We start from the raw sequence: 16,961 nt of genomic DNA on the forward strand, positions 1-16,961 counted from the left end.
CAGCGAGCCAACAGCCCCGGAAACGCCAAGGCACCGAAGCCGAACGACTGTCGAAGGTATTGATGACATAAATGGAATTTGATTCCACCCAGAGATTTTACCATTGATTGACAGCCGCCCTCTCAAGAATAACAAGAAGTGCAAAGAGCGTTTCAAAGGCAAAGCCCGCTCCAGCCGAGAAATGAAAGCAAGCAACGACCGTATTGAAAGTGTTTCGTATCACACCGCCGGCATGCATAGCAGCGGGCTCCTCTCGCAGAGATCCGTCAATGTTAGCCTTGAGCCGAAGAGGCGGAAAGAGCTTCCAAGAAACCTCGATAGCGACGGGGGTAGGCCGAGGGTTAGCCGGGACACCAAGACGGCCAAAAACCACCCCTAGCTCATGCACTGAATTGGCCATACTCCCCAACTGAAAATTACTCGCGGCTTCCGTGAAGGGGAGCTTAAGAAGACTAACCATGGCACGAAAAGAAGCCGCAATACTATGGAAAACTGCTTGATTACGGGTGAACCAAATACCCCAAAGAAGTGTGACAATCCCAAGTCTCCAAAGGCAGAACACTTGCGCACTGGAGCTATAGTGCATGGCATGAATAATAAGACTACCAACATCGTGAACAACAGGGATGTCCATCCTAAACCAAGCAAAAAATTAACTCCAAATTTGCTTAGCAAAGCAACATTCCCAGAAAATATGATCAATATTGTCCGCGGCATTGTGACAAAGAGTGCAATAGTTCGGGCCTATAAAACCGCAACGTTGAAGAGCATCCAAAGTTGGTAGACGACCTAAGATGATACGCCAATACATAATAGAACGGTGAACAGGTATAAAAGGCGGCCACATCCATTTGCCCCAATCGACAGAAGGAAAAGTATGAGCGAGGTGGTCAAAAGTAAGGTCAGCCGAGAGCTTCCCAAAATGAGAATGAATGCCCATTTATCCTCATCATCGATGATCGGAATCAAAATAATATTAAAGGCAATATCTGGGAAAACCTCCATAAAAGACTCAATGAAGTGCCATGTACCATCGAAATAATAATCCGACACCCGATGCGAGAGAAAAGAAAACATGTAGTTCGTAATCTGAAGCCTATCGGAGAGCTTATAGCCCAGTCAATTGTCATGCCAAAAAGAGATAGAATCCCCTATACCAATGATGCAGAACGTGTCATTCACAATTTGTTGAATCGGCTACCGCACCCCTAGCCAAATAGAAAATGAAAACCAGTGGGAAATCGGTCGCAACACAGAGGAAAGATACCGCCGGCGAAAAAGATCTAACCCCAAGAACTGCTCCTTAAGAATCTGCTAGCTTAAACAGAACATGAAACTATTATTGATGTCCAAGAAACTTTTAACACCCAGGCCCCCCACACCTTGGGCGCACAAATACGGCTACAAGCGACCGAGAATCGAGCCTTAATCGTGATGTAGCTAGTCCAAATGAAGGAACGACAAGCTTTATCAAGCTCGTGAAGAAGCTTTGCCGCCCACTTATAAATAAGCATCTTGTGCACCTCCGTACTCTGGATAACCGAAGAAACCAAACAAACACGTCCCGCCATAGACAATTGAAGGCCCTTTCATCTAGAGAATTTAGAGAGACTAAAATCTCTAATCTTGATCAGTTGAGAGGTCGAGATGCACCTTGGAAACACAGGCACCCCCAAGTAAGTGAGAGGGAGGGAAGTAATAGAGAAGTGAAGAACACGCCGAAGTCGCCGCTGAACATGAGTAGGGACACCTTTACCAAACTAAATAGTGTGGACTTAGCCTTGTTGCAATGCTGACCCAAGACATGAGCATAGAGCTATTAAATAGAGTTAATCATAATACACATCTCTTAATATCACTAAAATTATGTTACTATTTGACAATTTTGTTGTAGTGCAGTAATAATAATATAAGTATGTTTGAGAATATGAGTCATAGAGCATCTGCAGTGCATAGCGCTCTGCTCCGCTCCTGAGATTTCATGGGCCCGAAGCGAAATGAGAAAAAAATGCCTTTTTAATTGAATATGATTGTGTGCTTGTGGGCTATTTTTTTAATGGAATAGAATTTAAACTTTTGGACTCGTATGTATATATATATATATATATATATATATATATATATATATATATATTCCGGATTCAGGCCCAATGTGTGATTAAAAAAATTATTTCAATATAGTAATAAAAATTAAAAAACAATAAAAATTGGGGGCCTATTTTGCCCTGGGCTCTATGCGATCGCACCCCTCGCCTAGGCCCAAGGCATTGGCGCTAAGAGGTGGCGCCTATGATGCACGGATTCTTCAAAAATTAGCATGTACGGCGAATCAGATTCTTTTAGGGTGCGATTCTCTCGGATACTCGTCGGATTCGCACCCGATTTGCCACGTGGCGTATCTTTTAAAACAATTTATAAAAATAACCGGATTCGCAAATTCCATAGGCGAAATTCACATATCTCGTACACGAAAGACCTACACAAGGTTATTTTGATAATTTTATTTCCAGTTATGACTTATATATTGGACTAATAATATTTGAATCGTTATATTGTTGCTCAATTAACTTATATAATTGAAAATGTTTAACTTTTTGGTAAAATAAAATGTAAATTACATATAATTAATTTAAGAAAATTTAAATTGTATATATTGTATAAGCATTATATATCATAAAATTTTAATAATTAGATGTATCCTTGCCGAATCGCACCCTATAATTTTTAGAAACCCGTATCCCCGTACTCGTATCGTATCGCCCCCGCATCCGCACCCCCATACCTATGCAACATAGGGTGGCGCTAATTGGTGGTCCTCACCTTAGCGCCACCCATGTCTAGTGCATTGGCGCTATAAGTAGCGTTATAATCTCTATTTCCATCTAATCACATTTTTACTCTTCTATTTTAAAACTCAACATTATATTAATTAAAATAAAATATACTAATTAAGGAGAAATTAAGACGTGTGATTTGTGTTGGAAAGAATGAATTATTTATAAATATTGAAAAAGAAAAATAAATAAATAAATGGAGGTGTAGGCAACGGCCGAATTTCAACGGCCCAATCAATCAACAAAAAAAAGGAAATGTAAACACTGCTCGACAGATTTCAACTTTCACCTTTTTTTTTTTTGGGAGATTGCATGGGACGCGCCTCACATAAATGGCGTTCGTGCTCGACACTTCGCAACAAGCTCAGCTCGCGCCAGTCCGGCGCTCCAACGCACGCCCACCTCATCTGCGCTAGCTCGAGCTAGCCCTTTCCAAAAGCGCTGCGGATGCTCTAAGAACATCCACACTATACCACACCAGTGGACCCCTTAAAGGTCCTCTTAGGTGATCCCATCACTTATGACACTTCCTCATATTGGGGTTCACCATTTCTGGATTCTTTAATTTTATCTTATTTAAAATATATTTTTAAATTAAATTAAATAATGAATTTATCAACAAATTTCATTAAAATTAAAATTTCACATTACATTAATTTAGAAAATTACAATAATAAAAAATGATTAAAATATATTAAAAAATTAAAAATAGAGTAAAAACAGATTGAGAGGAAAAAAAAATGTGGCCTATTTCAAATTTCCCTATTGCTATTGATGATGTAAGTATTTAGAAGTCAGATTTCTCGAGCTGGATTTTAGATATTCTTCATTGGAATTTAATTTAAGCTTCTTTTTTGCCTCAAAAAAAAAAAAGTGGCCATTTCAGCCAAAAAAATTGAAAATCCCTTAATTCAAGCGATCCATAATTCAGATATATAACATTTTTCTGTTTTAATAAAAGCTGAAGCTCAACTTGTCATCGAAAAAGATAAAATAAAATATGAAAAAAATATATATGTATATAAATCTCTTAAAGCTCGTTCAATCTCGACTCAATTATCAATAAAATAAACTCAACGTAATTTAAAATCTCGATAACCATCGAACTCATAATTAATAATTGTATGAAAACGCGAAATACTGTTATAGGTCGAATCTGATACTAAAAAAAAAAGGAGCGAAAGTTTGATCTTTACCATTCATTTATCGAATATAAATAAATAAATAAATAGTTAACTTAATTGCAATAATATAAAATGTTGAACGAATTATGTATAATATTTCGTGTTTTTGGTGGAATTTCCAAGCATTTGCTACCTTTTAAACCCTAATACATATAAATCTCTCTTTAAAAAAATCAACTTTTTTTAAGGGATAAAAAAATTTAACTTAATTACATGTATTATAGAAAATAAAATAAAGATAGTTGTTTTTTCTAATTAGTTGCTGCACGAATGGGTCACACCACATAAAAATGACAGAATTTGACGTATTTTCAATCTAACGAATATGCCAGAAATTTTATAGCAGCATGAAATTAATTTTCTGATATAGGGGCGTTAGGTCGTAGGTATAATAATACTGGTTATAATTAACTGGCATCATTCATACCAAATTGGAAGTTTAATGTATGTACTGTCGCACTCACACAACGCAAATCTGCTGTTTGCATTCTTTATAATTGGTAGAGCTATTACATAGGTAGTCGGCATAGTCGAGCAGTCTACGTACATTCATCCGGGCGGATATATACTAGTGTATGAAAATATATTAATTAATAGTAGTAACTTTTTATTTTGATAAAAGACAGACCAAGTAATTAAGTCAATAAAGCAATTGATTTTCAGAGAGCGTTTATTTTAATTGCAAAATTTTTATTAGAAAATAATGAATAATTTAAAAAAAAAAGAATTTTTTTTTTTACTAGAAATGAACATATGAGAAAATTTTGAAAAATATTTTCACATCACTATCCAAAGATAATATTATTCAACATTGAAGATAAAAGGAGTCGTTCGAGAAAATATTTCATCATATCCGAAGAAAATTTCCTATCATAGTAAACATGTGAATGGTAGAAAAATAGTGAAAATATATATTATATCTTATTTTCATGAGTTGATCTCGCCCAGATAGTGTTCTATTAGAGGAGAGTTATTTAATCAATATTCCTAAAGAATATTAATATATAATAAATACGATTAACTAATTAAATTAAATAGTATTTCATAAGTCCAACTCTAATAGGCTCACTTTTTTTGGACCCGGAAATTAAGAACCTTACACCCCCAGTCTCTGTTTTTAGTATCCAATTGAGAGTGACACAGATTTTAATAAAATGATTGGGTGTGTTGTGAGTAGAATAAAGGTTCCACATTTTATGTGAGTGTCAAAATAATTAAAGTGGAACAAAGGTCCCATTTTTACTAAAAATGGAAATGGATACTAAAATGTGGGACGATCAAAAAAAGAAAGATGAATACTAAAAGCTGGGTCGGGGGAGAATTTTTTAGGAGGAAAGTGGTGTGGTCCTCATCAATTAAATACATTTTTTCACTCAAAATGAAAAACGGACCTATTAGAGTGGGATGGAGGGAGTAACACATTTAGTTTTAGAGTAAAAAACTTGGCTCAATACGCTGGTGGTTTAGAACTAGTCTACAATTATGTGCAGCTAAACTGACGTGATACATCTTCGTAATGAAAATAGAAATCACATATCTAATAATAACAATTTAATAAAACAATAAATGATGGGGTAACCAAGTCTAACTTGCCAAAATGAGTTGACCGACCAGCTCACTCATAAGATTGTCATTGCATTAACATGTTCATGAGGATTTTGGTCAAACGTTCAAGAGGGCCCCAACTACATGCACTCTACATCGAGCGATAAATAAATATAGCAAATATTATGCACATAGGAAACCATGATAATATTATCTTATACTATAAATAACGCAATATATATATATATATATATATATATATATATATATATATATTGATTACTATTTTTAGCAACAAAAATACCACAATTAATACGGTGCAATTGTAGTATCAACAGTAAATCGAGTATTGTATTCACAAGACTAACAAATGAAAACACAATGAATAATCCAACACAAATACTACTTAATATTCAAGCAAATAACTAAAGGATGGTGAAGATCTAAACAATACACAAATCAAAGCAAATAAATAGGGAATAAATCAAATGATAAAACACTAACTCTAGGGAATGTAATATTAATTAAACCTATGCAGTTAATCTATTTATCCAATTACCAATTTTATCCAACTCTAATGAAATATCACAATACTATTCATAACCTTCTTTAACGAATCAATTAGAAAAATGGATTAATTAAATTATCTATCACATTCAAGACTAAAGAGAATAAATTAACTCCAAAAAGCACACAATGAATAACTTCCTATAATCCACATGTCATATTCAAAACTCAAGATAAAATTATATAATGCAATCCTGAATCGACTGAACATGTTATCACATTAAACACTCAAATTGAACATTTTCACATGCAAACTATTAATCAAATAGTAATTCACAAAAAATAGGCGGCATAAATTATGAATCACAAACTGGAGGGCAAATTGATATGAAATCCTAGAATTTTTAATCTTGCGAAAATCAAATCCAAGCTCTACAAACTATGAAAGCATTCGCTAAAAAAGAATATTATGAAAGCAATTAATTCTAAAGGCAATTAATTGCTAGGAAATTCATGAATTTTGATTCGATTATGATATTTTGCATATTTTGTAAATTACTGTATTAATTATAATATTATTTTAATAATAAAATATGACGATTAAAAATATAACATTGTATGATATCTTTTCCATACTTTTTATTTTTTGATAATTTAATATAATTAAATAAAAAATTAAAGATCGCACCACGAAAAATTTAAACTTAAAATATTTGATCTTAAACCACCTAAAAAAATGATCTTACACAAGCTAACACAACAAAAGTGACATGTGCTAGCCACAAGCCGAATGACATTGTATAGGTATTATTGATGTCAAAATGTTGTCGGTACACATCAGGTTTTCTTTAAGAATGGAAAATAATCGTGAACGTCATAATTTTGGTCGTTGAAATTATAGAATGTCTATTTTGCTACAAATCATACGTGATGTTATTTTCACAAAAAATTATAAAATTTGTCAAAAATCAAAATCAGTGTTAAACTGTGAATTTTTGTAAAAGGAACCGTAAAATTTAAGCACTCTCCCTTTCAATACCCCCCTATAAATTATTTTCACAATCTATATACTATATAAAACATCACTTCAACGGTAACATATTTGGCGCCTTAAATACAAAATTTTCCGCAAAAATTGAATGACAGTTTCAACAACTTTGATACTTAAAAAAAAACGTCTAACTCATTCAAAATTTTGACTTTTTTAACAATTTAATTCCAAATTTCATATGCCAGCTGTAACCATCAAATGTATCCATATTCCTATTTATTAGCGCCACTAACCCTTGCAGTTTATTAATTGTATTTAAAATACTAATATTTTAATTAGCAAATGTCTAACAGATACAAAAAGATTTACATAATTAAGCCACGATCAAGAATTGGTTTATCACATACAAAAGAATTTCGGTGAACAGAATCAAGAAAAATAATAAAATTAAATATATTATAATTTTAGGAATCCATATCCCATAATCCCATTAAGCCACGATCAGTAATGAGTTTATCACGTAAAAAAAATATCACAAAATTCCCAAGTAGTCTAATACATGAGTTTTAATTATAATATTTTTTTTAAATCCAACTTGGTGTAGGAGTTTATATTGGTTTATTTTAGAATTCTTAAATCTAATAGAAAAAAAAAAGATAAATTCATTCCTATTAAAATCTAAATCCCTCGCCATCTATTACTAGAATATTATGTTTTCAATATCCTAGTCGGGCAAAACGTCAATGGAAATTCAATAAATAATGAAAAAAAATGATTATATATAAATCTCAATACTGAAATTCTGCCATTGTAGAATGTAGACCCAAAATTTACTCCAACAACATTCACATAAAAAAAGGTCACATTTCATAAAAATGAATTCAACAAATAAACGAACTGTAGCTGTGAAATTTACAAAGAATTGCAATGCAATGAGCCTAATGGCTCCAAGTGATGCAGCAGCGGCTCGTTTTCGATCTATTTATGCACAGAACAGATTCATCAAACTGTATAAACACCAGCAAACCTGAGACGAGACGACGGCCGACTGTCCGATCGTCGATAGAGCCGTACACGTGACGGGGGAGGGGCCATCCAATCACCGACAGAGCTGCACGCATAGTCCTTGAATTTGACTCTGTGATGGATTGAATAGCGAATACGTGCTGTTTCTGCCGTTGTTCGAGCATGTCAACGTATACTGGTTCCCGAGCGATTCCGCCTTCAATTTAGTGAAAGATTTAGAAACACAAACAGAAGTTAAGAGACGAGAGAGCGCCATTTTGAAGTGGGTCGTCAGTGGTTCCTCACCTGACATGACACAGGTTCTGTGTTGCAGTTCCATTTTGAAGTGGGGACGCAGCTTAGGTAATGGCACCACGAGCAGTGATCGTTCAGATCAACACCACGCAGAAGCAGCACCATCCCCACGGTTAAACTACGGGGCAAATGGGATAGAGTGAATAATTGGAGACTCGGAGATATAGAATGGGAAAATACAGATAGAAGAGTCGGAAGCTTACCCAACAACGAGAAGGATCAGCGAGAGCACCCATAACACGTACTGGTAAGTCTTAAATTTAGGACTCGGAGATTGTGAGGGGTATCCAGCGGGGCTGTATCTTCGGTTAACCCATCCAAACTGCGGGCGGATCAGAAATATGAAACCAAGAAGGAAACCCGAGAAAAACCCTCCAATATGGGCGAAGTTGTCCACGTGCGGGAGGATTCCCACGGCTAAGTTGATAGCAATGATTATCACAAGGGTGAATAGAGCGGCGACCTGCACAATCATTTAGAGGTGTGAACAACCAATCAAGACTTCAATGATAAGTTAGTTATGATTGGCTAGAATAGGTACCTTGTTAGCGTATATGGTCCAGTTAACAATTAGCTCAGCCAACATTCCTCCCAATAAACCGAAAAGAGCACCAGAGGCACCGACTGATATATTGCTCTGAATAAAGAGAGCGGATAGCAAACTTCCGCCCAATCCAGAGATGAGATAAAGCAAACCGACGCGCACTGTAAATATCGCTCATAGCATCAGGGCTTATCAAAGTACAATTAATATCTATTAAGAGCATGGAGCTACTGTCCCTTTCATGATAACAAATAACTAATATTCAGAGGAAATCAGGTGCCTCGTTGCTGAAACTCGAGATATATCTAAGTACAGAACTGGCATGTGTTATTTTCAGGGGAAGGTATGACATGCACAAGATGAAGAAAAAATCAATGCAACAAATATGATCGCATAGGCTTAATATGGAATGCACAAGACAGAAGAGCAGTAGCACATGACTATCGAAAACAGATGCATGAGAACATAAAAACCAACCTGTATAGTGAATAGTCGAATTCAATTGGCGAAAGCTATGTACAACTACAATTGTAAAGCATCTAATGCAAGATAAACAATGATAACCAACTATAAGTAGATATTGCCGCGAGCATTGATGATAAAATTATGAATCGTCAACCTCATCCTACAGGGACAAGAGGGTCATTCTTGATGAAAAATAGCAAACATTTTATACGAAATCAGCATGCTATGGCACCCTAGAGTTGCAAAATAATTATAGCCCTTTACTTCTAAAGCTACTCAGCAAAATTATATGGCAATCTTGAGGAAGAACCGAAGATGCAATTTAATAAAATACGCCAATTCTTAGGCACCGTTGATGCAAATAATGTGTCCTCAGACAAAGATGACAATAGAACCTCCTGTCTTAATCAAGTACAATTGTGCTACATTTAGTCTTAGACAACCAAACACGAACATCATTATCATAACGACATTATTAAACAGAGCGATTATGCAGTGTGGTTCACTCACCAAATCCAAACTCTTGCTCGAGACGAATGCCAATAACTATGAGGCTCAACATGTTTGCAAGTAAGTGAAAGACTCCACCATGTAGCCACATACAAGTGATGAGGCGCCACCCTTGGTGTTTATCCACAACTTTACTCACATCTAAAGCTCCCATCTTCAATAACCTAAACCAGAAGAACATGGTGTTCAAACATCAATGATCAGCCATGATAGATCATAGTTTATGCAAGTAAGATCATAGCTTTGCTTTAGCTCCAATCTGAGCATATAAATAGTTTACCATCATTCAATTCCAAAATTTAAACTACTTCTCTCACCAAAATCAACCAAGTTCCAAAACCTAATAATCCCAACTTGAGCAGAAGCTAAAATTGAAGCAAAATAGCTCAAAATAAAGTCTTACGCCGAAGACGACGGTCCAAGAAGGGGATTTTCCTTAAAGGGCTGAAAGGAAAACCTTCCGAGAAATCGAGCGACGCAGGAAATCGAATTCTTGGGGCAGTTGTTCACATACATGGAGATCCCGAACATCACCACGTTAGCGACTACGAAGGTGGGAATCAGCCATGGAAACCATTTCTTGAAATGCTTCACCTCCCTGTAGGCGGCGGCGGCGGCGGCGGGTGATGGAGACTCCACCGAGACGGGGTGGATGGTTTTGCCGCTCCGCCGCGACTGACCGAGCATTGGGGCGGTGTCTGATATGGCGGCCATCGGCGAAAAAAGAGGGCTTTTTTTCGTTGAGTTTGAGCTACCGGAAAACTGTTGGTAATGTAGGTTTTTTAGAGAGAAATAGGTTAGGTGGGAATGGTGGTTGTCTGGTTGAGAGAGAGGGAATTAGGTGATTAATGAAATCATGATGAGAGATAAAGGAAGTGTTTGATTTTGTTGAGTTTACTTTTTTTCTTTTTTTCCGTGAGCAGCGGCCTTCGCAAGAAAAGCTGTAGCTTCATCTTCTTCCTCTTAATTTTTTATGATTTCTTTTATTGACTTCTTCTCCAATAATTCATTCTGTTTGAATTTGAAGTTTTCAAACACAGACGGAGCAAAGGAACACACAGTCACACACCGACCTGGTTGTGAGGGTGCCTCTAGTCATAAGATTTCCTCTTTGTTAGAAATTCACCTACTTTTTTTTACATCTCCTCCAACAATAAATCAATTTCTTACTTTTTAAAGGTCCCACTATAATACATATTCCATTGTTATATCTATATAAACATTAATTTTATTTCAATTATTAAATTGCGATTTTATTAAAGAAAGAAAGAAAAAACCAAAGAACCCTTGAAAGCACAAGAGAGCAGACTAAGGGCCGAGCCTCATTAAAACCTCTCTAAAGAAAATCCAAAGGGAAAAACCTTAGAGAGGAAAAAGAGTACTCGTCTAAGACGAAACCAACAAGAGGGAAACAAGCGGAAATGGAACCGCTTCCAGAACTCCGGCCTAACCATCGTCCTGAAGCAGCCCCGGCTTGTTTCCCTAACCAAAAAACGCAGACCAGAGACACAGCGAGCAAAGGAGAAAAAACCATCTCGAGAAATAGAAGAAAAAGCAAGCACCAAAAAACGAAGACGAACAGACTCAACAAAAAAGAAAACAACAGCAAAACAAACCATAAGGCAGCTCCACCATCAGCAACGAAGGACACGGCAGAAGCAAAGACCAAACCAAGATCTTGCCAGAAAACTCCTGTCGCTGTCTAAAACACGACGCAACTAACGGAATCTGACTCCATATGGCCCAGTATCTAGCGCACCAAAAAACTGAAAAAGACCATATGGAACATTCCCACAACCAACCACCAACGCAAGCCATCAGCGCATACGAGTATGACTGTGAGTTGCTATATCAAGCCGCACAGCTTCCTTAATCTCCTCAATAGCATAAGGCCACCAGCCTTCATCTCTACTATAGTTAGCCATAATATCAGCAACTTTGTTTCCTTCCCGATAAATGTGAGAAATCTGAAGATTAAACTCAGGAAAGAGACAAAGAACCTTACGCCATAACGCAATGAAACGCCAAGGCACCGCAGTAGAATGCTCTCCAAGCAGATGAACAATGTACATAGAATCAGACTCAACCCATAAATGAAGCCATCCCCGATCATGAGCAATGAGAATAGCTTTGATGACCGCAAGAAGCTCCGCTTCAAAGGCAAAACCAACTCCACCCTTATAATGAAAACAACCACGGACCCAATTAAAGTTATCACGGAAGACTCCACCAGCCGCAATTTTTCCCGGAGCTCCCATCGCAGAGCCGTCCGTGTTAACTTTAATCCAAGGGGACGCAGGAGGCCACCAGTGCACGTCGATGAAATTCGGAGGAGGAGCAGCACGTGTAGCAACACCTATCGATCTGAGAATGGTATAATCTTTCCAAGAATTATTCATATGGCCAAGACTAAAATTATTCTCCATCTCCTTAAAAGCGACTTTGACAACATGTATGATCCGCCTTTGTTCAAACCGTTTGTTATCAAAGATGCAAGAGTTCCTCTGAGTCCAAATCGCCCAAAGAATAGTGATAATGCCAGCACGCCAGAAACTGTCCAGCTGAGAGCTCAACTTGTACCCCCAGGCCCTAACCAAGAAACTATGCAAAACAGCAGCATCAACAGCCTCAGATAAATGAAACCAGCTCAAGAACTCGATCCAAATAGGTCTAACACAGCCGCAAGACCATAAAACACGATCCATAGTTTCACCCGAGGAGAAACAAAGAACACAGTGATTGGGCATGATCATACCATATCTAATCAGACGATCATAGGTAGGAAGACGATCATGGAGAATCCGCCAGCAGACTAAAGAACGTCTAACCGGAATATAATTCTACTAAATCCAAGAACCCCAGCTAACACGAGGAAAACGATGACATTGATTAGAGAACGCAAGCGCAGCAGTGACCGTGCCATGCATAGAAGGCTTCCAGTAACGAGTGTCAGAATCCTCTCCAATAGGAAGCACCAAAATATCACCAACAATCTTAGGGAAAGCATTAATAAAATCCTGGGTGAAATGCCACACCCCATCATAGAAGTAGTCAGCAACAGAATGTCTAAGCAAATCTTTGACATAATGAGGAGCCCTGCATTTCTCAGATATTCTGTAACCCAGCCAGTCATCGCACCAGAAGTTCGTGGCCGTGCCATCACCAATATAGTTGTAGGAATTCTCAACCAAGTCACTCACCTCTTCCTTGAGACCAAGCCAAACAGACGACGAGATCGAATCACATCTCACCTGTCTGAAATTGTCCAAGTACCTCTCCTGCAGAATTGAGAACCCGAAGCTCTTGCCACAAATAAGCTTCCACGCCATCTTCATCAAGAAACACTTGTTCATTAAAGAGAAGGACCGGATACCAAACCCCCCCTCCTCCTTGATGGCACAAACACGGTTCCAGCTCACCGAACAAGAAGGTGTCTTTCTAACATCACCCGTCCAGATAAGATTGCGGCATTTCTCATCCAAATCTTTCAACAAGGATCTGGGCCATTTATACACCATCATAGAGTGCGTGATAGAACTCTGAATGACCGACTTAACCAGACAAAGACGACCAGCCATAGAAAGAAGACGCCCACGCCATCTGGAAAACTTTGCTAAAATTCGGTCATGAATCGGTCTGAAATAAGAAGCACGGACACGCCCATCAAAGATCGAAACCCCCAGATAAGTAAAGGGAGCCACTCCCTTCACAAAATTCAAATCTCTCAGAACTGAACGCTAAGTCACAGCATGAACCTTAGCAGAAAAGTAGATATGAGACTTTTCACTGCTACAAGTTTGCCCAGAAATCCAACTGTAGTAGTCAAGAATCTTCTTAATCGTCCTCGCATTCCGAACAGAGGCTTTACAGAAGACCAGAATATCATCCGCGTAAAGAAGATGTGTGGGAAAAGGCTGCGACCGAGTCATAGACATGGGAGTAAGATGGCCAGAGGTAACACAGTTGCGAAAAAGAGCACTTAGAACATCCTCAGCAATCCCAAAAAGAATAGGAGAGAGAGGGTCCCCCTGCCTCACACCGCGCGAACAACCAAAGTAACCATAAAGCTTCCCATTATAAAGAATGGAGAGCCGGGCAGAAGTAAGAATGATCTTGATCCAATCAATAAAGCGCACATCAAACCCCATAACCTTAAGGACATTCAACAGAAAATCCCAACGAAGAGTATCAAAGGCTTTGCGAATGTCAATCTTGCAGGCCATATTCTGCCCTCTGCCCGTACGTTTCAAACAGTTAAAACCTTCAGATCCCAACAGAATGCAATCATGAATCGAACGACCACTAATAAACCCAAACTGATTCTGAGAAACATAAAGCGCTGCAATCCCGCTGATCCTTGTAGCCAACACCTTCGAAATGATCTTGAACATGAAATTGGAAAGAACAATAGGCCTAAGGTCAGAAACAGAAATGACATTCTCTTTCTTCGAAATGAGAATGAGAGTGCTGAAATTGCATCCCGACGGAAGATAAGACCTTAGAAAAAAAGTACGAACCGCCGCCCAAACATCATGCTTAATAATAGCCCAACAAGCCTGATAAAACTTCCCAGAAAAACCATCAGGCCCAGGCGAGCTATCAGCATCCATGCTAAAAACAGCAGCTGTAATCTCCTCGTCCGAAGGAGAAGCCGAAAGAACCGCATTATGATCATCAGAAATAACAGGGTCAATAACAGCCTCAATCGCCTCAATACCAACATCAGAGCCACTATCCTCAGTAAAAAGAGTGGTGAAATAATCCACAATATGCCCACCGATTCTGTCCTCGTTCGAATCTCTGGCCCCATCAATCATAAGCTGTGATATCTCCCTGGGCTTGTGCTTATAGCGGAGCGTAACATGAAAAAAAACAGTGTTCCTGTCCCCATCCGTAAGCCACGAAATGCGGCTTTTTTGCTGAAGCAAACAGTTTTTACGAGACAAGGCCACATTAATATTAGCCTAGGCTTGAACCTCCTTGTCAAACATCTCATCCGTATAACCATGAAGCGAAATACTCGTCTGGATATCCATCAAATCCCTTTGAGTGTCGTCCACCAGCGCATCAACGTTACCAAACACGTTCTTGTTCCAACTCTTCAGCTCCTTCTTAAGCCGTTTAAGCTTAAACATAACCTTATAAATCGGACACAGGGCCCCAGTATCTTGTCTCCAAGAATCCTCCACTAAAGCATGAAAATTCGGATGCATCGCCCACATGTTTAAAAATCTAAAAAATCTATGTCTGGTCTGGGGCGGTAAACTGCACTGAAACACAATCGGAGAGTGATCAGAAGTCAATCTAGCCAAGTTCAGAGTATGAACAGAATGCCACAAAGAAAAGAACAATTCCGAGTATAAAGCACGGTCAAGAAAAGACTCCACATGTTGAGGTATAAAGCATCGACCAGACCAAGTAAACCGAAGCCCAGAAGTAGCCGACTCAATAAAACCAGTGTCATCAATAAAGTCACAGAACTCTCTGCAAGAAGTCTGACTAGGCATACAACTACTGATCCTCTCGTGGGCACCTTTAACAGCATTAAAATCCCCTAAAATCACCATACTGTCAGCAGTAAAGTTAATGAGATCAGCCCACAAAGACCTCCTCTCGGTATGAGTAGAGGCACCGTGAACAATCGCCACCCGGAAATCAAAAGAGTTCCAATGACAATCTGCAATGACCGTCTGCTCCGAAGAAAAAACCAATCTGAACGCCACATCAGGATGATGTAAAACCCAAATGTTCGAACACCTGTCCTGCCGCTCATTCTGAAAAGCAGGGATCAAATTAAGAGAAGACCAATAATTGTGGTTAGAATTTCTGAGATTCGACTTCGGCTTAATAATACCAAAAACAATAGGAGAGAAAGTACGACAATGCTCCCAAAGGAGGCGCTTAGACTCGTCCGTCAGACCCCGGACGTTCCAAGCAATAACATTCATGAAGTTAAGGAAAGAAGGCTGGGGTTATTCCCCGCTTCCACTTCATCCGCCCAGCTTTGCGAAGCGATGTTACTCATGGATCTAGCACTGGATGATCCGCTTCTATCCACCACATAATCTCTAAGATTATTGCCTGCATCAAAGGAAGCTTTGAGCTTATTTTGAATAATCTGTTCCGATCTGGCATTGGGCACCTCCGGAGGCTTCCTTAAACGTCCTTTAATACTATTCTCCGCACAAGGCTTACGAATTTGCTCCGACTTGGGAGGTCTTTCTCTCGGCCTCTTAGGTTGCTCCGAAGAATTTTGCAAAATTGAAGAGGCAACTCTCTGAACTTTTATTTGATTTTCAAGAGCCAAAACCTTCGTTCTCCGACTATCCGATATCGTCCCCTGATCCTGTTGTCTAGCAGCTGCGTTCTGATCATCGAAAACGTTCTGACCATCGAACTGATTTTGAGGCTGCTGATCGGACGTCACCTGCTGCTGCTGCTCGGACATCACCTACTGCTGCTGATCGAAAAACATCGTCTGCTGCTGCTGCATCTCCATGCTCGGCGTCTGACCATTGAACTGATTTTGAGGCTGCTGATCGGACGTCACCTGCTGCTGCTGCTGCTCGGACATCACCTGCTGCTGCTGCATCTCCATGCTCGACTGCTGCTTATCCAAGGGAGAATTAATGTTGTTCACATGAGTCCGCTGCTTCTCCTCCCTCGGTTGTTGCCTATCATGATTCCTCTCGCTGGTAATCACAAGTTGCTCGGCCTGAACGTCAAAGTCCTGGTGTAAAATGCCCTTCGGTGTGTTTTGTCCCGAAACCGGAGACGGCAACCTCTGCCGGTCGAAGACAGCAGGGTGAGCTTCCGCCTCCTGTTGGCCATCAGCCTGCTCCAATATATCCAGCCCTTGCTGCTTATCTTCATCAACACCGCTATAATGCATCTGTTGCCGCTGAAAGCGAGACTCTTCTTCCTCACGATCCTCCTCGTCTGAAGAGCAATCCTCAACAAATCCCTCACTCTCCTTCCCGTAAGTTTTAATGACAGTATGGTGTAAGTCCGGTCCCGAAATCCTTGCCTTTTGCATCACATTCTCCTCCTCAGCGAGCGCG

General features: G+C 38.9%; 2 protein-coding genes across 2 annotated transcripts; both read right to left on the reverse strand.

The window, feature by feature from the left end:
• Positions 1 to 7,820: 7,820 nt before the first annotated feature.
• LOC131016660 (RHOMBOID-like protein 1) lies at positions 7,821 to 10,962 on the reverse strand. The gene is made up of 6 exons (XM_057945364.1): positions 10,304 to 10,962; positions 9,901 to 10,064; positions 8,923 to 9,086; positions 8,585 to 8,844; positions 8,373 to 8,499; positions 7,821 to 8,283 (listed from the first exon to the last, which is right to left on the reverse strand). Exons 1-6 carry the CDS (start codon positions 10,612 to 10,614, stop codon positions 8,161 to 8,163), a joined length of 1,149 nt encoding a protein of 382 aa, XP_057801347.1. The 5' UTR covers positions 10,615 to 10,962; the 3' UTR covers positions 7,821 to 8,160.
• Positions 10,963 to 13,637: 2,675 nt separating this feature from the next.
• On the reverse strand, positions 13,638 to 15,848 carry LOC131018790 (uncharacterized). Its single transcript, XM_057947499.1, has 2 exons — positions 14,877 to 15,848; positions 13,638 to 14,819 (listed from the first exon to the last, which is right to left on the reverse strand). The coding sequence occupies exons 1-2, from the start codon at positions 15,846 to 15,848 to the stop codon at positions 13,638 to 13,640; spliced, it is 2,154 nt and encodes a 717-aa protein (XP_057803482.1).
• Between the last annotated feature and the right edge of the window lie 1,113 nt (positions 15,849 to 16,961).

The sequence above is a fragment of the Salvia miltiorrhiza genome, chromosome 3 (assembly GCF_028751815.1).
Source record: "Salvia miltiorrhiza cultivar Shanhuang (shh) chromosome 3, IMPLAD_Smil_shh, whole genome shotgun sequence".
Taxonomy (NCBI): Eukaryota; Viridiplantae; Streptophyta; class Magnoliopsida; order Lamiales; family Lamiaceae; genus Salvia; species Salvia miltiorrhiza.

What these genes read in the sequence shown, in the direction of transcription:
- LOC131018790 (XM_057947499.1), bottom strand. Translation starts at nt 15,848, where the DNA reads ATGAATGTTATTGCTTGGAACGTCCGGGGTCTGACGGACGAGTCTAAG. An exon ending in ATGAGATGTTTGACAAGGAG is followed by an intron (nt 14,820 to 14,876) that starts GTTCAAGCCTAG and finishes TGTTTGCTTCAG; the next exon opens with CAAAAAAGCCGCATTTCGTG.
- LOC131016660 (XM_057945364.1), bottom strand. Translation starts at nt 10,614, where the DNA reads ATGGCCGCCATATCAGACACCGCCCCAATGCTCGGTCAGTCGCGGCGG. An exon ending in CTTGGACCGTCGTCTTCGGC is followed by an intron (nt 10,065 to 10,303) that starts GTAAGACTTTAT and finishes CTTCTGGTTTAG; the next exon opens with GTTATTGAAGATGGGAGCTT. An exon ending in CAGAACCTGTGTCATGTCAG is followed by an intron (nt 8,284 to 8,372) that starts GTGAGGAACCAC and finishes ACTAAATTGAAG; the next exon opens with GCGGAATCGCTCGGGAACCA.